General features: G+C 42.0%; 2 protein-coding genes across 2 annotated transcripts in view; both read right to left on the reverse strand.

Moving 5' to 3' along the window:
- Positions 1-7,028: 7,028 nt before the first annotated feature.
- Positions 7,029-10,203, reverse strand: LOC106894905 (relaxin-3-like). Its single transcript, XM_014953900.1, has 2 exons — positions 9,889-10,203; positions 7,029-7,713 (listed from the first exon to the last, which is right to left on the reverse strand). The coding sequence occupies exons 1-2, from the start codon at positions 10,127-10,129 to the stop codon at positions 7,346-7,348; spliced, it is 609 nt and encodes a 202-aa protein (XP_014809386.1). The 5' UTR covers positions 10,130-10,203; the 3' UTR covers positions 7,029-7,345.
- A 5,802-nt stretch (positions 10,204-16,005) lies between these two features.
- Positions 16,006-22,520, reverse strand: part of PLGRKT (plasminogen receptor, C-terminal lysine transmembrane protein) — a 28,744-nt gene continuing 22,229 nt past the window's right edge. The window contains exon 4 of the mRNA XM_014954001.1: positions 16,006-17,879. Coding sequence (XP_014809487.1) covers positions 17,758-17,879 — 122 coding nt within the window. The 3' untranslated portion in view covers positions 16,006-17,757. The remainder of the gene's footprint in view (positions 17,880-22,520) is intronic.

Consider the following 22,520-nt stretch of genomic DNA (forward strand, 5'->3'; position numbering starts at 1 on the left):
CCCTTCCCTTCCCTTCCCTTCCCTTCCCTTCCCTTCCCTTCCCCATGATTTGTTTTAAAGCTCCTTTCTTTTCTAAAAATTATGACTATATCATGGTCATTCTTTCTTATGATGGCCACTGTGTCCACATTCTCAGCCAGATCTGTTGCAGTGGTTGTAATTAAATACCCCATTCCCCTCCAGTTGTTTTCTCCGTCTTCCGCGGAGTGCTTCAACGCCTTTCCAGAATTTTCTGGGTAGTCTGTGTCCTTCTGTATTGCTTTCTCATAAAAATGATAATTGAAATTTCCCATTAGTATGAAGTTTTTATGCTTTTGATAAACCCTTTGGTCATCCAGAGGAAGACTCGTCTCCATTATCTTCTTTATTTACAGCCTACCGTAGTCCCCTACATGACGGCAATATTGCTTTTACTGAGAAATGTTTAGTCACTGCGACAGCCCTTCTGGACTAAAGAATAAGCACACGCATCCTTGAAATAGCCTTTCTTAGCTATTAGACCAGGCTTGTCTATATGAACTATCCAAACAAATCTCTATCATGCCAATTAAGACATGATTTTTAATACGATTTAAGACATCTAGCCATTTCTGTTTCCTATCCTCTTGCATTACTACATAATAAACTAATTATAGTGTGTGTATATACGTATATAAGCTAGTTTTCTATTAATACATAATGAACAATAGCATATAATTAATACGTTTTTACATAATGATACAGATTTCTGCTTACCTCTCTCAAAACCACATCAGGAAGATACTTCCTTCCACATCCAAGTCTTTATACTGATTGCTGTATTGTATGTGACTCCTTGGCTCATACCCTTTCTGCAGCTCATCTGGCTTCTCTCCTGCAGAGGAACTCCCAGGGGAACACAGGTTGTGGCAAGACCTTGGCAGGGCTCCTGTCCCACATCCTGCCCACAGCAGGCTTGGACCCGGCTCCTCAAGGCATTACCCAGACGGGGCTTGAAAACTGCCCAAGGATGGAGGTGGCACCACCCCTTTGGTCCTGGTCCCCCTGCTGGGCCAGCTTCTTGGGCAAAAGGCTACTACTTCTCTCACACCTGAGCCTCTGGTGTTTGGCTTTATCAGCCTTTCGCCACGTACTGCTGTGGAAAGCCCTGGCTCCTTGATGATCTCTTCATTGATAGCAGGGGGCTGCAGCATGGGGTTTTTTTTGCATTCTCCAATTAGTTATTCAGGCCAACTAATTTAGTTTAGCTATCATCTAAGTTTATGGTTAGGCTCCAAGGACAAATTTAAGAGATTATTGGATGCTGCAAGTCTGAAAGAGAGGATAGTTAAGCCAGATTAGGAACACCAGTGAAATTTCACTTGCACACACTTCCAGGCAAAAGGATGATGCTATGAGCAGGAGAGGCGCTTTTTTGAAGCCCAAGTTACTCTGATTTATCACAGCCTGAATTTAGAATAGGAACACAGCTCTGATCATCACTGAGACTCTCTCCTGGCTGACAATGACTTTTAGCTTCCAATGTGGCCTCTCTGTGTGGCCTGGGACCCTCTGCAAGCTCAAACCCAGCTCACTGACAAATTTTGAGATGGATGCTGCTGCCTGAGTAAAGTTTTGGATGAGCTTGGAACCACAGTAAGAGAAAAAGCTTGTGCAAGCTTGAAGGTGGATCGACAACACTGTAATTACTGAGGGTCTGAGGGGGACAGCAAAAAAAATGCGCTTCCTCATATAAATATTGGAAAGATTCCCAGGAATTGCAGGGTAATCTAAAATCCCTGAAAAGAGGACACGGGGACCTTGAAGGATGAGGCTCCAATGAATTAAAAGTCATCTCCAAGATGAGTGAATCTCTTTTTTAAGATATCTGCACTCTGCATCTCCAGGAGGCAATGCAGACAAACAGCTGAGGGGACAGACAGGAAGGTGTATCTACACTCTTCAGTGCCAGGCTGGAAGTCACCTAAGTTTCCAAAAGCAGAATACTGAGAATACTTCTCTTGCATCAGGTGGATGAGCCTCCAAAAGTTAAACAAAGATTAAGAGTTAAATGAAATCAGACTCACAATTGGCAAACAAGGTCTGACTGGTTGCTGGACAACTGGAGCAATGCAGAAGACTATGTCTTCTTTCATGACCTATTCAGTTGCTGAACCTTCTGATTTAGATACACACACATGCACACATGATTCTGTCTCTCATGCATGATTCTGCTCTCAATGAGAGTAGAAGAGGAGGTCCAGAGACCTAGTGCCTAGAGACTTAAGATTAATGTTGGTAATATAGGAAATCTGACAAGGTGTAAAAAGTACCGGACTGTCCTCTGAAGTGGAAGTTCAGCAACACTGCTAAAAACCTTAAGAGGTTCTGAAAAGTTACCTAGCTATCATTTGGTCCACATTGTTCCTTGCATCAGGGCTGGAAGGATCTACAGGATGAATCGTCCCACCCTTCAAACCAGCAAGGTGCCTTAGTTGTCATCAGCTTGTTGTAGAACACACCAGTCCCTTATGTTACTGAAAGACACCAAGACCCACAGCTATCACATTTTGGCCAGACAGGAAGGTTGACCTTCCCACTGAAGTCCCTGCCTCTCAGGAGCTCTGCACAGAGGGCAGAAGACTGCTGGGATCAATGTGGCACCACACTGGAGCTCTCGGCCCAGTCTTGTGAGGTGAAATTAAAAAAAAGGCAGGAGGAAAAAGCACATCATCACACTGTTGCTGCTGCTTGGGAAACACCTCAGAGATTCCACCTCTTGGCGCAGGGACTGAAAGATACAAAACTACAGAGACAGAGAAGCACTTTCAACAGTGACTTTTGGTGCCAAGACTAGTTGATGCTGAGCTCAATAACTTTTGTGGTGCCAGAAGCATAGATTCACAGGCAAACTCTTTACACCACGTTACTGACAGAGGGAACAACTCCGTGCTAGCGTTGAATAAGCCACTGCAGAATGACCCCAGGAGAGCTAAAACTGTGTCGACCCAGTTCTGATGCAGAGGCAGACAGTGTGATCTTACTGCTCTGGGCTTTCGGCTTGTCTGGGAAAAACAGTTCCTGAAGAGGCAGTCCTCAGAGCCAGAAGGGATGCATCCCTGTCTGGCTGAGATTTCACAGAAGCTGCAAGGACCCGAGAGCCTCAGGTCACACAGTGTAACCCAGAGACAGCAGAGGCACATCTTGCTGGGGCCTGTTTGGCCCTTTGAAGGGCATACTCAGAAGGTTTCAAAGCACAAAGGCTGGAAGCTGGGTTTTGGTTCTCATCTGAGTTTCTGTAACAACAGCGAGCTCTTGAAGACTCATAGGTATACACCTGGCTTTACACCCTCTCAGGTTAAAGCATGAGAGCTGGCTGCAGCTGAGGAGCTTTCAGCATTGCAAATCAAGCACAGGAAGCATAGTCAGTGGGGACGTTAGGTGGAGGAAGAGGTTGATGTGCCGTCATGGTTTACTAGCCCCAGCCAGCAGCAAAGAGCCGCGTGGTCTTTGTTCACTCCCTCCACAGGTGCAGTTTTTGGTACCAAGACCTGACCACAGATCAGGTGGCACAAAGCAGCCAGAGTAACAGTCACGTATCTCCGTTGGAGCTAAAATCCAGGGAAAGGAGCCAACAGCTGGGGTGTTCATTCCCAAGATACAGAAAAGCTGTGCCATGAAAAAACTCTTGTCACGTGTGATGGTAACGTGGCACAAATGAGAAAAGCCCCCCCTTTCAGCTGCTCGCTGCTACTGGTGAGTGCCTGCGGAGCAGCAGATGGGATACAGGTCTACCCAGGTTCTGTTCTGCTGAGCAGCAGAGGAGTTTGCCTTCTCTGTTGAGTCTCTGCTGCCTGTGAGGAGAAAAGATGGTAGTCTCAGGAAGCCTTCCAAAATCTCAGAGTGCTAGCTCTAGGCCTGCTCCTGGCTCTGCCAGAATTTAGGAATAAAGGTTAACTTTTTTCCTGCCTATCAGCAGAGGTAAAAGGAAAAAAAAAAAAAGGCTACCACATCTACTCCAGTAACTCAGAAATCCAGATGTTTTTTCCTGTATGGTTTAAACAAGTGGCAAATTAATCAACTGACCAAATAGGACAAGACACAGAAGGGATCTGTGTCCTCTAGGTCACTGGGATTTGTCAGATAGCTCTCTGCAGCACATTCAGTGTTCCATGTACGGTGAAACTTCTACCCTGTCATCTGAGGCCCTTGGCTCTAGCTGTATCACAGTCATCTCCACAGCTCTTTACATAAAGAGCTCTCTCAGGTTTTAAGTAAGGCCATAACAGGGAATAGAGCCAGAAAACCTGTTGTATCTGCTGCTGTGGATTATTCCCATGACTTTTGACTTCAAGGAGTTCATGGTCTGAATCAGACTACACTCACAGTGAAATAAAGATCCCCAACAATAAACTTGCACAGATGCAGACAGCAGTGCTAGTATGAGAATGTGCTGATGTATAATTTTCTACTCACAAACTCAAAACACTGTTCAGAAGATGGCTCACAAATCTTAACAGATTCCCCAGAAACTGGACGCTCCCTGTGGGTTAGGACTACATGAGACTGCAATTTCTGTTAGTAGCAAGTCGCTAAAACAGTGCTTTTCTCAATAGCTAATTGTTCTGTGAATGACATGTGTGGAAAAAAAAAAAAAAAAGGTTATTTCTTGTGAAAAGTGTGTGTTTCTGAACAGTTGTGATGGTAAGCACAGTGTGCTGCTTTGAACAGCTGTGCTCACGTTCACGCTGCTATCGACACACAGCCCTACTCCCCGAGGAGCAATCAGCAGAGACGGTGTCCTTCAGGTCAGCTATTTGGAGTAATGTGCCAACTCAGTAATTATTTTACATCTTGAGCTGTCTGCTCCAAAGCGCATTTGCTTCCCCCCTGTAAGACACCTCATTTTACGTAAAAAGTTTGCTTCTGGTCTTAAAAAAGTGTTTGGACACTGAGTCATGAAAGCAGGAGCAGATTGCATCCTCTAGACCTGCTGCAATTGAGTGACACATAATTGTCACCTTTGGTTATATTGCAAAGAAACCATTATAAAATATGGCCCACCCGCACAGAAAACATTAGACATCTTTGAAAATTCAATTTGCTTTAAAACAAAGGCAATCTTTTCACGCCCCGGTGTATACACTGAGTCAAATACTCCCTTACTCTGAAATAAAGATTGAATTTCAGTCTGTGCCATGTGTTTGTGTCATGGCTGACCTGCGAAAGCTGTTAACAGACTATGACAAGGCCTACTAAGAAATCAGATGAAAACACAAATTTCAGCATTTCCCTGGGTTATGCATGCTGATGTATCTTGACTCATACCTCTGAAAAACGCCTGCTTATGTCAGATAAAGACTGATTTTTCTATTTATAATTCTGTCCCAGCATGAAACAGTTCACCTTGGACACTACTTTCCACTTCATCTATTGATAGTTCTATCAATGGGTTACGTCTAACCTGACAAGTTATACTCCAGATTATTCTGTTCAAGACTTAAGCTCACAAATTTAACTACATTTTTGATTCACTCAGGATATCAGTAAGGTTGCTCACTATACACGCAAGCTGTGCACCTGGGCAGACCAGTGCTACTGGAACAAACAAGTAGAATAAACACCATATTCGCCTTTCCCAATATTTCTTTTTGAAAGTTTACTAGTAAAATAAATGATGCATACAGGCTAATTTCCAGTTTCATCATACAAAGCCTTTTCACGTTTTCCCTTTTCTTAGCAATTCTATATACCATTTATCCTTTGCCTTGCTAAAGAATCTTAACTCCCAAAGCCCTGGATCCTACTCACAAATTAAAGGAGCACTTCCCCTCAAACTCATGCTGTATTTCCCTATGAAATCCTGATCTAAACTAATGTTAGGTCCCAGTCCAATTGGTCTGGGGTTCATAAGGAGTCTCCAAACACGTAATTATTTGTGAGGTGAAGTTGCTGGAAGTCCAGCTATCAAAGTTTATCTAGCCTGTTACAAAGAAAACCATAGGAGAACTTTACAGAGTTATCGTCTCCACTCGGAGTGACAAAAAGCAGTCATTACAACATGTGGAAGAAGACAACTCATTTTTTTCTAAACATTGTTACAGTGACAGAAGAGATGCTGCTCTACAGCTGGAAGGTAACACCATTGATAGTGAATGCCCTCTCTGCCCACTCTCTACTTCATAATTCATTAAAAATGACATGGTTTAACAAATAAAAAGGATTGCTAGATGCCTAATTGCTGGAATAATAATATTTTAGGAAAAGGGATGAAAAAGTGATGCAATAACTTCATTAAGAAGTAGTTCAATCAAAGAACACTTTTCAAAAGACAATTTGAAGAACAAAGCACCATCAACCAAAGGAAAAAACTGTGCGGTCTAAGCTATAAAGTATACTGAGTCAACTGCTGCTACAAAGCTAAGTGAAGTTACCATAAAGGTCAATAACTTCATAAAGGTCAGAAAAAAAACCAAAGACTTCAACTCATCAACAGTATAGCTTGAAATAAAAATTGTTACAGATAGGAAAAACAGCCAGGAAGACAAAAAAGCTTAGAAACTACTAAGATTAAGTTAGCAATTTACAAACACAGTAGCAATTAGCAATTTAGAAATACACCTGAAGTAGCATAGACCAGCCTACCATAAGAATACACAAGAAGATGCCTGAGTGTCTGTAGAATAGGTGACTTGAAGTACATCCAACACTCTCACTTAGCAGCATAGGAAAATAAATGAGGAAGTATGGTAAACAAGGGATAATTAAGGTGTTAATGCTTCACTCACTAACAAGCCCATCGACAAACATGGAGAAATTTATATTAAGAATTTAGGTTGCAGGTCTTGTATTGTGGTAAAGTTTCTAGTAAGACAATACTGCATAAAATAATTCTGCAATGAGGAGGAAATGGAAAAAGTGTGTCCAAAATAATCAGCAAGCTGAGTCAGTGCTGAGTGGAGCTTCAACCGGCAAAATATCCTTTCTGTACAGCTTTGTACCATGAATCTCCTTTCAAGAACATCACTGGATGTTCTTTCTGTCAACAGAAAAGAACAATTCGGTAACACTTAATATAATTACACTTTAATGAAACATTGAAGTTCTTCCTAGAGTGTTACAAAGATATAATACATTTGTAATAGAAGTGTAAAGGCTCAACATTAAAATGAAAAGACTTAGTAAAAAATATAGGTTAGAAGTTACTGCAGCAAACAGAATCATTACAGTTACACTTGTGGATTTTATTTTTTTAAAGAGAACCAGCAGTATTGACTGGTACATAGAGACAAAATAAAATACAGTGAGAGTTTTCTTTCTCCATACAGTATTCAATCAAATAGCACTGCAACGAACATTGATTTCATGCATAAGTGCAGAGAGGATTTTAAACTCTGCATATAGTACTTATTTCAGCTTTGGTACATCCCCATTTGCAACACATTCCTGCCAAACCCAGAGATTCACGTTTTCTTCTGGGATACCTGGTCCAAAGATAACTGTTTGATCCCACGGGGTTTGCAATTCCTGATCCTCCCCTGTCCTTCTGAACAGCTTCCTCTACCTGGTGAACAAGTTCTTTGAAGTTGTCCACCACAGGTAAATATTCATTATAGTCATTTAAACTATAGAAGTCCTTAAGTGTCTCCCACACAAGAAATGGGCTGCTTCTCTGCAGCTGCTCCACTTCAGGACCCAAAATTGATTGCAGCTTGAAGTTTCCCAGTAGTTTGTTACTTGCTGTTCGTGCAGAATCTGTTTAAAAAGAAGATTTTCTTTAGTTTCAGACTGCAGGGGTATCAAAAGGAGCACATAACTCTAAGAAGTAGCAATAAGAACCATTTCTTAGTAATAAGTGAAGCATTTATCTGGGAGAACTGTCAGTACCGCAGAGCCTCCACTCCATGATTTACTTATAGCTTACTTTTAGGGGAATCTATACGTTCTAAAGGCTAAACTGCCTGACAGACATGGAGAGTATACGGCTACAACCGTGACTGAGGTATAAACATCCTACAGCGTGTTACTGATATAGAAGCCTCAGTATTTCCATAAAAATAAAAATTTGTTGTAAAGATGTACCCAGAAACCACACAGAATTGTGTCGTGTGGCTCATGAACTAGGTTAGACTAGTTCTCTCCCATGCACAACCACACGAAGTAGCACCATATGAAGACCAAATGTAGGGAAGACTAAATAAGCAAATATCGTATGTAAACCACTTCTTACAGATTCTGATTTTCTATAGCTATTTTCAGCTGATGCTTTGCACTCGTTTCTTTAATTTCTCAAGGCATAGCAGAGGCAGAATTTACTTAGAAACACAGTTTCACTGACTGAAGTGTTCTCAAAAATCCAGCTCTACTTCCTTTCACTTCCCACCGTTTCTCTTGCTTTTAGTTCTGCAAGGGAAGTGGCACTCCTTGCTTCACCTAACGTGAAGAAAAACAGTTCCTTCAATTCTTAAGTTAAAAAAAAAAACCAACAAAACTTGTGTTTGACTTGTGCTGTTAATATGTCTTTTTGTTTCAGAAAGCTGAAAGAACATGAGAACACCCAGTGAACATTAACAGTTACTTAAATATGGCTTCTTAACATATAGAAGCTAATTTTCATATGGAACAGCTGCCTGAATACGGACAAAAATAAAAGTGGTTGTAGCAACTTTATTAATTAGACAGTAACTGCTCTTTGGTAGCCTTTTGGGGCAGGGAAGACTTTTAGATAGACAGCACACAGCAGTCAGGACTCCTTAGTGACTGATGTTCTCAGAAGCTACCGTTAATAAAAAGGAAAACAAAGTTTGCTGGGAAAGAACACAGTCTCAGCAGGGACTCTACATATGTCATTCGTTATAATTACAAAGGTAACTTTTACCTACTACTCAACCTGTCAGGGGGAAAAAAAAAAAAAAAAGGAAAACACTCCCAAGAATCCAAAATACTGGCTTCATTAACTGCCTGAGGTCTAAGGTTATTCCATTAACAGTACGTTTGAGAAAGAAGAAAGCGTTTCTAGTGCATATTTTAGCCGTAATTCCAACCTTTGTCCTTGTTAAAAGGCGTTATTTTCAGTACTCAAAATATCAACATAAATGAGAGTCACCTCGTTACTTAAAATTACTGTTACATTACCCATTAACTGTTTCCCCAAAGACCCCTAGAGCAGTTCTTACTGTTTAAAGCGCAACCTGAAGAAGCATCATCCAAAAAAGTCCCGGCCATCCCCCAACACGCCAACTCTTTTGCACAGAGCAGCGCACCCGAGCGATAAAAACACCCCAAACGGCTGCCCGTCCGGTACCGGCCGTGGCGCAGCCGAGGAGGACGCGGAGCACAGCGGTCCCCTCACCCCAGCCCGGTCCCCCCCGCCCCCAAAGCCACCCGGAGCCGGGGGGGCGGCGAAATCACAGCCAGAGGCGCTTCCCACCGCTTCCGAGGGCGCGCCGCGCTCCCCCGCACGGCCCAGAAGAAGCGCGATTTATTCTTTCCGGTTTGTTTGATGGTTTGGTATGTTGTGTTTTGTTTTTTAAATAAAGAGTTCGGTGAGCCTCGGCCGCCGACGGGGCTGCTCAGCCCCGTGCAGAGCGACGTTTCCGAACAGACCAAAAACTTGGCGGGTTACCCCGGGAATTGCCCGGTCCTTTCCCCTCCTGCGCGGGATTCCTTTCGGAAGGGAGGCGAGATCCCGACCCGAGCCAGCGGGGAAGGGGCGCTCCCGGGGCGGCTCAGCGCAGGAGGAGCGAGCTCGTCCCCGCTCCCTCCCGTTTCCCCCCAATCTCTCCTCACCGGGCCTCTCCCGAGCGAGGCGCGGCGCCTCGACAGCCTCCTCCGCCCCCGGGGCTGCCCGGGCAACGCCGCCGCCCCGGGGCCGCCTGTGGCAGGGCTGCCCCCTCCGGCCTCGCCTCGCCCGTCCCCCCGGATACTCACCGCCCGCGGGCGCCGGCTCCATCGCCAGCAGGGAGAGCCGCTTCCAGCGGGACCCGCCGCAGGTGAAGATGACGGCTCGGATGAACTCCCGCCCGCACAGCTTCACCCCGTACCCGTCCCCTTCGCCCGCCGACAGCGCGGCGGCGGCTACCGCCGCTCCCCGGCCGCCGGGCTGTCCCGGCGGAGCCGCCGCGCAGATGAGCGCCGCCGCGGCGCAGAGGAGTCGCAGCTTGGCCCCCATGGCGCCGACCACCCGTCCCGGTCCCCTTGGCGGATCCGCCGAACCGCTCCTAACCGCCGGCGCTCACGGCCCTCGAGCCCAACCGCCGCCCCGCGTGCCGCGCGCGCTGCCGCCGCCGGCCCGCCCTCCCGCCTTTTATGCGCTGAGGGCACCGCTGAGTCACCGCCCCAGCCCTGCCGCCGCCGCCTCGCCGGGCGGTCCCCGGGCCTGACACCGGGCGGCCTCGGGCAGGGCTGACGCCTCTGTTTGCCCCTTCCTCACGCCCCGGTGAGGGTGCACCTCGCCTCCGGCTTCCCCTCAGGCCGGCCGCCGGCTCCCCACCGCCCCGCGGGCCCCTCCGCGCCCTCTCCATCTCAGCCTTTCCGGGCTGTGGGCAAGTACCGGTTGGCGATGCACCTCCAATGGCTTCTAAAATGTGGAAGACTTCTGCTCGCCTGGCGTGTTTTTGCCTTGCGGGTCTAGAATCCACATAACAACTACTCAGGCCTAAAAGTGTTGGGTGAAGCAGAAAGGCAGAAGCAAGTAGAGTGAAATAAACGTGCTTCTACACAACTACTTAAGCTGCGGGCACTTGAGGTGGGATTTAAAAGCCGGAATTCCTCTCAAATTCAAGTGAGTTGTTCTGGACACCCATGTTCAGTGGCAGCTGTAGGCACCCAAGCGTCAGAGACGCCTCGGCTCCGACACGCGTGCCCTGGGGATGCGGAGCTCCACACCCCTGTGTTTCACCAGCAGCCCTCAGCAGGCTCTCACCAATGAGGGTGGCTTTCTCTGGACTTACCAAGCAGAACTGTGCGCCCTGTGAAAGTAAAGCTTGCTTCGGGGGAGTTTTTTTGAGGGCGATAGGACAAGAAGTGGCTGTTGTTTCCTTTTATAAACAGCCATACGGTGGAAAACCAGAAAAGTTAATCGCCGTAAAAATACAATGAGGCTCTTGTTTACAGATCTTTTGTATAGGGTTTGCTTTCTATCCCGAGAGTGCTGTTAGTTTATAGAGAAAACCACTCAAAACTCCATCTAGAAGGAGAGCACAAAGAAGACGTGCATCCATGGCCTGGTGTACAAAGGTGAGTGATTCACCTGCGCTGGCAGAGGAGAAATAGACACCAGTCCCCTGTTCAAGGAGAACTTGGGTGTTTTATGTTGACCAGGATCTAGAAAGAGGTTGTGGAGGTGTAGAATAGTGAGCAACCTGCAAAGTTGTCTGTACTTGGACTTTCTTTTTGGTCCAGTCATAAATGTTTTGAACAATGGCACCACTTCAGCAGTAGACACTAGCTATCATCCAGGCCATTACTGGGATGCAGTCTGCAGAAATGGAGGCTGCCAATCCAAAATTCCTGAAGAATAAAACCTCCATCTGTTTCTCCCTCAGTTGAAGTCCTGACTGCTATTCTGTTACAGACAATTTGTGCTGAGATAATCCCAACTTCCACTTTTAAAGAGAGCAGCAGCTTGACCTTGTTGGTGTTGTGGACTTTTTCTGAAAATAGCCATCACATCAAGTGAACTTACTCCTGCACTGTAAGTAGTCTTATAGGCAAGGGAGTTGTTACCAGTGGCTGCAGAGCTGTAGTCACGTGCAAGAGCACTACCACGACTTTCAGGACAATAAGGGAGGTGCCTCCTGAGTCAGGCAGTGACTGACCCAGTGACTTACTTAGCTTGTAAACTAATATAATTTACCTTATACCCTACTGTAATGCCCATGCCCAATACTGGATCCAGCCTTTGAAAGCAGCAAAATGTCTGATATGTCCTTCTCAGAGTTTTTCACCAAAGAATGTCAAGAGAGGTTCCCAAATAGCAGGCTGACTCATCAATGTACACCACAATTTGTGTCTGTCCACAATTGCATCACAATTTGTGACTCTCTGACTCTCCACCTGCTTTAGTTTCAAATTTAATTGTAACCATCAGTTACTGTGGCACCACATCTAACTCTCCCTAAGCAAAGGCAGGCATTATGATGGCCACCTTTAGGTTTTTTTTGTAAGAACCTCATTTTTCACAAGTGTCTGAAGCACGTAACCTCCAACTACAGCACTCAAAAGACTGGAAAACAAATAGATCAAAACAGTTTTTCTGACCTCACCTGCTTCTTCATCAGGGCTAGTGAATGTGAAAGACGATTCTTCCTGTGCTTTCTGTTGCGCTGGTTGGTAGGTGATGGAGCACGGGTTGTCAAAGAGGGCTTGGAGGGAACGGCTTCTCAAGACATTCCTAATTCCTCAGGGGAGCCCACACTGCAGCACTCCTCATCACTCTTCCTGTTGGAAAGCATAGGCTACAAATGCTGCCTTGCTAGGATTAAAGACTGCAGCAACAGGCAGCGAGTTAATGAGTTTTATTAAGGATCATATCTGAATAAGCTGGCAGTAGTTTGACATTGCTTAATGTTACTATGCTCAATGCAGTTTCACTAGTAGGGTGTATGATGAGTATTTTTCCTCCAGCCATATTTTAGTAACATTGCCTTCACATCTAGGGCTTTTGCATCTGCTGTAATTTGAATAGTGAGTTATAAAGAAAGTTACTATGTTAGTCATGTAACTTTAAATCATACGAGATTTTATATATAAAAGCCCAACTGGCAGTCTGTCAGTAATTTGCGATGAATTTAAATCAAGTCAGAGGCGAGGTTTAATTATCTGTTCATCATGGCTAGAAAAACTACTTCTATTCAAAACAATACATAATAAATAATTTAAATGCAACCAATCTGAAGCAACTATCTACCTACCACCAATATTAACAATAACAAAAAGGGGTTTTTTCAGTATGTTAACAGCAAGAGAAAGGTTAGGGATAATGTGGGCCCACTGATGGATGAGGTGGGCACCCTAGTAGTGGAAGACACAGAGAAAGCAGAGCTGCTGAATGCTTTCTTTTCCTCAGTTTTCACTGTTAGGACTGCCCCTCATGAATCTGTGACCTTGGAGGCAAGGGGGAGGTATGGAGAGAGGAAATTTTTCCTCAAGTAGATGAGGACCAGGTTCGGGCCCACTTGGCCAAACTGGACATTCATAAGTCCATGGGCCCTGATGGGTTGCACCCACGAGTGCTGAGGGAGCTGGCAGACGTTATCGCTGGACCACTCTCGATCATCTTTGAGAAGTCATGGAGAACAGGAGAGGTGCCTGAGGACTGGAGGAAGGCCAACATCACTCCAGTCTTCAAAAAGGGCAAGAAGGAGGACCCTGGGAATTACAGACCAGTTAGTCTCACCTCTGTCCCTGGGAAGGTGATGGAGAGACTCATACTAGATGTCATCTCCAAACAAGTTGAAGAGTGGGGGGTTATTGGAAGTGGGCAACACGGGTTTACCAAGGGTAAATCATGTATGACCAATCTGATAGCCTTCTATGATGCCATGACCGGTTGGTTGGATGAGGGGAGGGCAGCAGATGTCATCTACCTTGACTTCAGCAAGGCTTTTGACACTGTCTCCCATAACATCCTCATTGGGAAACTGAGGCAGTATGGGCTGGATGAGGGGACAGTGAGGTGGATTGAGAACTGGCTGTGTGACAGGACCCAAAGGGTAATTATTAATGGAGCAGGTTCAAGTTGGAAGCCTGTAACCAGTGGAGTCCCCCAGGGGTCAATACCTATTCAAAACAATACATAATAAATAATTTAAATGCAACCAATCTGAAGCAACTATCTACCTTCTTACTGTTTGTATGATAAAGAAGAACAGAAAACAGCAAAGATATGAAATTCCATTCTTGATCTGTAGGATCTTGCCTGATAGGTACGTCCAGTGTACTGTCTCAATACAAATATTTTGTATTTTTTAGTTTCCTAAAATAAGGTAAAGACAATTAATTTTACCGTTTCCCTCCCTTGCACTAAATTTTGGATTTGTTGGCCAATAGCAATCAAAGTTTACAGGAGGCAAAGGAAGTTTCGTGAAAACAGGTGGCTAAATAAAAAAGATACCCTTTAACAATACCTTGATAGCCTTGAATACCATGAAGGAAAGGCTTATTCACACGTTAAATGTCAGACAATCTACACAATAGATCAGAAGTAGATCAGAAATGAACAGACTTCATTAGTCATTTTTCAGAGACTGCATTTCAGATTCATCCAATTCACTGCTGCAATAACCACTTAGTTTGTGAAAGTTGCCCAGATGTTAATTTCAAATATTTCTCGTTTCCTTAGGACTAGACAGGGTTCTGCAAGAACTGTGAAATACCACTGCATGCACATGATTGTTGAGTAAGTACCAGTGGTATCCAGCTGACTTACCTAGGGCTTCATCAGAAGATCATCATGGGTTTTAGAAAGCAGTCCACCTTTAAGAAAGCTAATAGTTACAAAAAAGAAGAAATCCAAGGATTTTTGTATCAATAATTCCAAGACTGATGAAAAAATTAAATAATAATGCAGAAACTATCTTGATTGGTTATGTCCACATAAATGCCTTCCCCTTCAACTTTTAAAAGCAGTGACATGCAGTCATAAAATAATTTCAAAATATTTAGGAAGGGGCTGTAAGGGTTAACTTTCCCTATCATGAGAAAGGTTTGGAAAAGTTAAATCAGTCATCCAAGGAATAAAGGAAGAGGCCCAAACTGGATCCCCTGAAGTAACATTGCCTGTTTCTCAACAATACTCATGTATTATATCAAAACCAGACTAACAAGAGAAGTGTGGGGCGGGCAGTTGTGGCTCACAAATTGCATGCACTTTTTTGGATTCTGAATGAGACACTAAGAGTTTAATTTTGACATCCTAATCATGACAGACTTCTCACTTTCCCGGAAGAATCCTGCTCTGAGTGACACTGATTCAGGATGCATGGCTATCAGACATTACGACCAGAAAAAACAACAGGATTAAGATGGTAAGAAGAGTAGTGCCCTGAGGTCAGAACAAGCCCCCCCCGCAGTTATTCTCCTTCCCTTCCCCAGTGATTGATGAAAACAGCCAGTTGCTGTGATATATTAAAGTATGCCTTACACCTGAAGCCAGCTGAGCACCAATGACAGAAGAGAGCAGGATGTCTTTGATGTTTTATTTATTTCTGCAAGTACAACAGGTATGATGATTACGGGCAACTTGTGCTGTAAACATCTGTTTCCCTGAAGCAGACCCTGTCAAAGGTAAGCTTTCCTGCTTTCTTTCATTGTTCTCTGAAGAAGTCATACAGTTCAACCACTCTGTAGCTGGACATCTGTGACAGATATGACTGGGCTTGGCACATGCAAGCATTTTGATTAACACACTGGCAGTAAAATGAATAATCCATAATAAAGAATTAGTATCTTCAAAACAAAAGCATATATTTATCAAGAAAAAAGCAAAGCCAACAGTAAAAAATAAAGGCAGTAAAGGTAACAAACCCTTAACTTCTTGATGACCTTTGGCACATTCTAGGTAGCCTGTTTAAATCCATTTCTGGGATTGGCATTAGATTGTCCTGCTTGGAGCCTGTCATTTTTGCCTTATAAATTTAGTAATTTTCACCAATACTCACTGTGTAACACTGAATCAAACCTGACTTATTGGCGTCACTTTTTAGTGTGGAGTCTTTAGCATGGATTAACATCATTGATCTAAGCTTAACCTTCAGGAGAAAAAAAAATATTCAAATTTAGCTAGGATGGAGCAATAAATAGCTATCCTATTATCTTCTGAAACTGCTGTCAGGATCATTATTTTGCTTAGCCTGCTTGCTTCCTTTAACACCACTTTTGATCCAACACCATAGCCAGCAATCTATTGCAAACACACATACACTAATTTCTAATTCACAGTGGGTAGGGTTAGGGTATTTCCTAATTTTCTAGGATTTGTAAGTAAAACTGCTCACGTGTAAAAATGTCTTTCATATTTTTAAAAGGTGAGTTAAAAGGCACAGGTGGAGACACAGAAATACCAAACCAAGACGGTTTAATTGTTTTTCTTTTTTTTTTTTTTAAAGAAAAGAGTATCAATAGATGACAGAGACCAAAAGGCTATTATAACTTCATCAAAGTTAAAGCAAGGTGGAGTTCAGAACTTGGAGGTAAGGTAGCAGATGTCCTGTTATTCAAAGCAAAACAAGTAACCAGGGATATGTAAGTCCTAAGTGCAGTAAATAATATAGTAGCAAGTGGTGAGGGATTATGTTACAGGACAGGCAGAAAATTAAGCTGGTCTTTGGCTGCATTTTGTGAGGTCACCCAGAACATGGGAAGCACCATAGGCTGAGTTGAGGCACGCCTTCCAAGCCAATTAAAATTGATGCCTTAAATACTGAACAGCTAAAGTGTAGACCAAGCTATTATAACCCATTTTATCACTCTGCACATTAAAATGCAACACATTTGAAATCTGTTACAGGTTGTATGCATCGTTAACATGCAATGACAGAACCAATTACAGAAGTGAATGCAGAAGTGAATACACTTTCAGAAATCTTACACAGCAATGGAAACTGTGCTATTAATTTATTCTACATTGAGAAGCTTTTGTTTTACTACATATTCACATGTCTCACTGTAACAATATTCTAACTTTAGTCAAGTCATCTTCAAAAAGAGACTCAGGGCATTATCTCCACCCAGAATTTAATTTTTATCTCAACAAATTGTCAGTACAGACTTGGCTTAATTCATTATTGGATGCTTTTCGGGCATTTGTTTTTCATTCCACAATTAGACTAATGCTAGAATAGTTTCCACCAAAGCACAAAATAATCTGGTTTTAAACAAGATTTCCAATACAGAAAGATGCCTTTTTTTTTTGCCAAGTGTAACATCAGAACACTAAAATATACTAACATTATATTCTCTGTATATACCATGCTAGAGTAAAGGCATGCAAAAAATCCCTCAGTTTTTCAGTACTTGTAAGACCCCTTGGATCTACCCATTACAAAAACATACATTAGTAATTTTGCTTGCTGTTAGTCTAAGTTAATATTCATCTTAGTAGTGAAACTCTGATTTCATGTAAACAAATTATCCTGAGTTTCAGAATGTCAAACAAGCATGAAAAAGATTCAGGAAATAGCTACATAATTTGTTTTCTCTTTTTGAGAAATTATCTCTGCTTATACTTTAATACAGTTTTTCCTAAGAGTAAAACACACAGTTAGCAAGTGACGTGTTTACTTCTGAACCTACTTCTGATAAAAGCTGTTTATTCCAGAATTTGAAGCAGAAATAGTGAGTTTACTGCCTAAAGAACAGCAAATAAAAAGTGCCTTATTTTTCAAAGTTGACTGTCTATTCCTGACTTCAAAATGAGCTATGCATCCTTAAATACATTTGAAAATTATGACCATATTCATACACATTTGTAACTACCAATTAACTTATTTTTGTTGATTGTAGTGAGTTTGGTCAGCACCAGACATTTTTACTACAGGTGAAAGTTATTTTCAGACTCTAAATAGTGTCAATTCAATATTTCATTCTAAACAAGAAAAATATACTACAGTAACAATGGAAGTTTTCAAGAGATACATAAGATACAAAAATCATTGCTTTAGAAAATACCAGTTAAAAAAATGAATTCTATTTCAATTTTATAAAAGCTTGTAATTTTCTTAAAATTTTAATGATTCATTTATGTCCAAAACAAGTATTACAATCACATTTCAGACATTCAGCTTTAATACCATCTTCCTATTTTTCTATGAAGAACTTGCTCTGAGATCTTCTGATTTTCTCCAGCTCTTCATAAGTGAGTGGTCCTTTCGGCAATTCTAGCAAAGTGCTCTGTGTGTCCAAAATGTTCTCTGCTTCACCTTAAAAAATTTTAAAAAATGGAGTAAGTTCCCCACCCTTGTTTGGGCCACAACAGCAAAATACCAGGTCAATGTATTTTACAAATGAGCTGATGCCAATGTAGCATTAAAGTTGTCTCCAAGGAATTTTGGACTGGTGGGATATCTGCACATGGAAGTGTTTGGTCTGAACTGAATACTTGCCTCAGTCTGCATTCGTTTGAACGAACTTCAGACAAAACAACTAATCGTGCTGCTGTTGTTGCAGTTTCTGTTAGCCCCTTTCTCCTAAAAAATACAGTGTTATATTGATGTTTCGTGTAGAGATTTATTACACACATGCTTTGAATTGGAGCATGAGATAACTGCAAGGACTTAGCATCACCTTGTACTTTCTAACAACTCCATACTGTATTTGACCAATTAGGAGTCTGAGAAGAGGGTGGATCGGACATAGCCATAAAAGCATATGTAAGCTTTAACAAGTAAATTCCCTATATGCAGTAACCTAGACATGCTATATTTGGGCACAATTTTCCTTCTTGTCTCAGGCCTACGCTAAGAGATATGAGGTTGCAGGCAGAAAGTGGGTAGCACAGGCTTTGAAGAAGCATTAAAAGTAGACTGCTCCCAAAAAGATTTGCTAAGACGGCCTCCTAAACATGCAGTCTTAACAGCATAGCAGGGAAAAGCTGTAGGGTGCAGAATGCTCTGGGTAAGGCTGGAATGAAAACATCTAGGACAGAGAATCCAAAAAACAAAGATATGGATTGAACATCATACATAAATTGTGGTGGTCTGACTGTGATATAAGAAAGGATGAAGATTAGGCAAAGAATGTGTTTTGGCTGATCCCATTTGGTACAATGCCAACAATCTTGTTTACCTATGCCTTAATTCCTAGCTTGATGATCGTTAAGGCAAGGATTTGAAGCTGTATTTATGTGCAATAAACCTGACTGAATATTGTAATGCAGTCAAGATTGTGGTCAATCTTTAAAACAGGTCTGAATGCTGAAATCTCCCACTGCAATTTTGGTAGTATTACACTGCTTGGGTTTTCTACACATCAGTAATATCCAACAGGATGACACTGCTACTCCCAGTAACTGGAAACAACATGTGAGTCAGTTGCATATAGCATCTCATTATGGAAGACGAAGAAATCTTAGGTGACACAGAGATGTTACAGATAGTCAAATCTCTGTGCATGTGACTCAGATGCTCTAGAGCAGATTGCCTAGTCACCATCCTTCTCATATGGCTCAGGATACTAGCAGTGAACTACCTAAATCTTGGAAAAGGTAGCCAGTTTTATTGCTTAGTGGAGACGTTCTGTGCAGTTGGAGGCTGGCAATATAATCCCTCCCCTTCTCTAATAATTTGTCTGAGAAACACCAGCAATATGTACTAGGCTAGGAGGAGAAGCAGAACAGCAAGCCAAGAACACAGATAGTAGGTTCATGGCTGATACTTACTGTCCCCAGCCATTCAGAAAAGATTGTGCACCAGACAGGTGTTCTGTAACCCTAACATCACCAGAAGACTCAGTTCTATTACATGACTCTGGCACACTTAGGGATTTTCAGCAGCACAAGCAGAACTCAAACAGGTATTTCCCCTGTGTCCTCGTTTTTGCTTTAACTAGCCCAAGTTATAAAGCAGGAAAAAAAACACCTTCCAATGTCTATGCGGGAGAATAAGCAAATAATGAGAAAATGTTTGTACAAGTAGGCTAGAGACAGAATTAAAAATTAACTGTAAGCAACATCAGAGACAAAATGCCTGGTGAAAGAGAAATAGAGAAACCTCTCAGGAACATAAACTGATTCCAAAGAATGAAGGATGGCAGATGCAGGGTATTTGATCAAGGTAGTTAAGATACAAGGAAGATTGTGTAGCGTGGAAATAATCGCAAATGAACTTAGGAGAGAGAATTGGCTGTGTGGCTGAAGATAGGCATACCCTGGGGGAAAAAGACCAGTTAAAGGGAATGGTGTATACAATCATTATTACACCAGAGGTGAAGCATGGCATGCACCAACAGAATATATGGGCAAGCAGAGAGGTGGTTTGAGAAAGCAGTATGGGAGTGGTCACAGGGATCAGCTGAGTAGTAAGAACAAGTATTATGGCTGTGGGTCAATTGTGTCATAAAACCTTTTCTTCAAGTACTTAATTTTAATCTTAAAATAAAATAAACTCCTGAATCTGATTTCCACATAATTACAAATCTTCTTCTTATTTCCAGCCCAGATTCGTTCAGGCTAATCCACTTCCTTTAATTTCCTTCTCTTATGTTCCTTTATCCTAGCCTGTAGGTAAGATCTGTAGACCCAAATCTCTGACGTCTTTTTACAAGGCCATACAAACTAATTGCTTTGTTTTCTTTTGCAGGATAGCTTAGCATTCCCAGATAATTTTAACTCTTCAGTAATTGTAGATTCCTTGTACAGAAGTAATCCAAATTATGTAAAACTTCCAAGGAACATTACTGTTCTCCTGCATCAATACCTTCCTATCTGTACTCTCCATTTGTACTAAGGTTGTGGAACATCCATCCCTGGAAATATTTAGAGGCCATCGGGCTTTTTTTCTGGGCCATTGGCTCTAGGTGATCCTGCCTGACCAGGGCGGTTCAACCAGACAACCTCCAGAGGTCCCATCCAACCTCAACCATGCTGTGATACTAAGAAACTTCACTTGATGATTGTAGACTTCGCTTGACTCCCATAATTTCATCACACTGGATTATACTCATTCTGTGATCACTTAATACATTCAGGTTTTTCCCTTTTTCTATCATTTCCAAATGGTGACCTCTGACGGTAGAAATCCCTATTAGTCTCTAGCTTCTCATTGACCTTATCAAATCAAATCCTATTTTATTATCTCAGTTCTTCACGTCACCAGCTCTTCTTGTACTACAGTGCATTTCCTCTTTGTTGATGACACCAATCAAATTTGTCATCCACATAAAGATCCATAAAGATTTGGTTACTATAACCTAATCATAATTTCAAATACTAAATAAAAGCAGATCCAGATAAAATCTTAAGGAATATTGCTAATATCCCCGCTACTTCCCCTTTAAGCACAAATTTTGACATCTTCTCTTTACTCCAGTGCTTACCTTTCTACTAATTTCCATGTTTTTCATGCTAACTTAACCTTCATGTGATACCACACTAAATGTTTTCATGAGTTTATAGTAGATCTACCACATTTCTTTTGGAAAAGAGAAATTATTTTCCTGGAAAAGACAGAGTTACTTTGGCATATTTCATTTTATCTTTGTCCCCATAGCTTCTTTTCTTCCAAACCTTTTCACAATTTAAGGAATATTGCTAATATCCCCGCTAAAGCCTAGCCTTCCCCTTTAAGCACAAATTTTGACATCTTCTTAAGGAATATTGCTAATATCCCCGCTACTTCCCCTTTAAGCACAAATTTTGACATCTTCTCTTTACTCCAGTGCTTACCTTTCTACTAATTTCCATGTTTTTCATGCTAACTTAACCTTCATGTGATACCACACTAAATGTTTTCATGAGTTTATAGTAGATCTACCACATTTCTTTTGGAAAAGAGAAATTATTTTCCTGGAAAAGACAGAGTTACTTTGGCATATTTCATTTTATCTTTGTCCCCATAGCTTCTTTTCTTCCAAACCTTTTCACAAATGTTGCATATGGATGAAGTTGCCCTAATAGATCTGAAGTTACGAAGATGACTTTTCCTATTTGGAAACACACTACATACTCTTGCCAGGGGGTTTGCATTATGATATACTCACTCTTTCAAAATTCTTGAATGAACATGTGGTCATTTAAAAAAAAATAAAAATAAATTAACAAATCCTAAATTCCAAGTATTCCTTCTGCATTGTATGTACTAATGTCCTTTTCAGCTCTTGGATTTCCAAGAGCCACTCAGTGTTTCTCCCTGTGCTTAGCTGCTTCTTCATATAAAAATCCAAATAAATTTATTTAGCGGGGTTTATGAAAAGTTCACAGATGTACATTGCTGCATCACCTGAATATGTTTGCACTGCACCTGTATGCAGCAGGAAATATCTCAGAGTATGCCTAATTTTTCTATCATTATTTTAATGACGTACACAGAGTTAAGAAACCTAGCTCTTAGATCTGGAGGCTAAGACCAAGAGTTGAAATAAATTTTCATTTTGTTTCAGTGTGTTTGTGTCAGTAACAGACAGGAAAATCAGGCTAGTTAACTAAAATGATCTGTGAAGATGACAAGCCAATGCTGTCTTCACTTAAAGTGAACATTCTCTTAGCATGTCTCCTTCAATAGGATTCAGAGCAAACATGTAAATGTACCTCCACAATCCTCAATACCCATCACTTGATCAGACCTGCCACTGGCAACCATGAGGCAAGACACCACTTTTTGGGACTTACCTTAATTTTTGCAGCTTAGCAGGGCACTGTGGCAAGATGATCAGCTGACAATTCTGTATCCCTTTATCTGCTCTTATGATCCCTATCCCTTGCCAAAACAGCAGCAGCAGAGTGGAATATGGAAGTAAATCACTAGATCTGTCTTTTCTCACATATATGCAATGCTTACTTGAGCTGTGTTTATAGCCTTAGAATGCAAATTTTTGAAACAAGAGGGGAGAAATTAACAAGCAGTCTT

The sequence above is a fragment of the Calidris pugnax genome, unplaced genomic scaffold, assembly GCF_001431845.1.
Source record: "Calidris pugnax isolate Ruff unplaced genomic scaffold, ASM143184v1 scaffold178, whole genome shotgun sequence".
Taxonomy (NCBI): domain Eukaryota; kingdom Metazoa; phylum Chordata; class Aves; order Charadriiformes; family Scolopacidae; genus Calidris; species Calidris pugnax.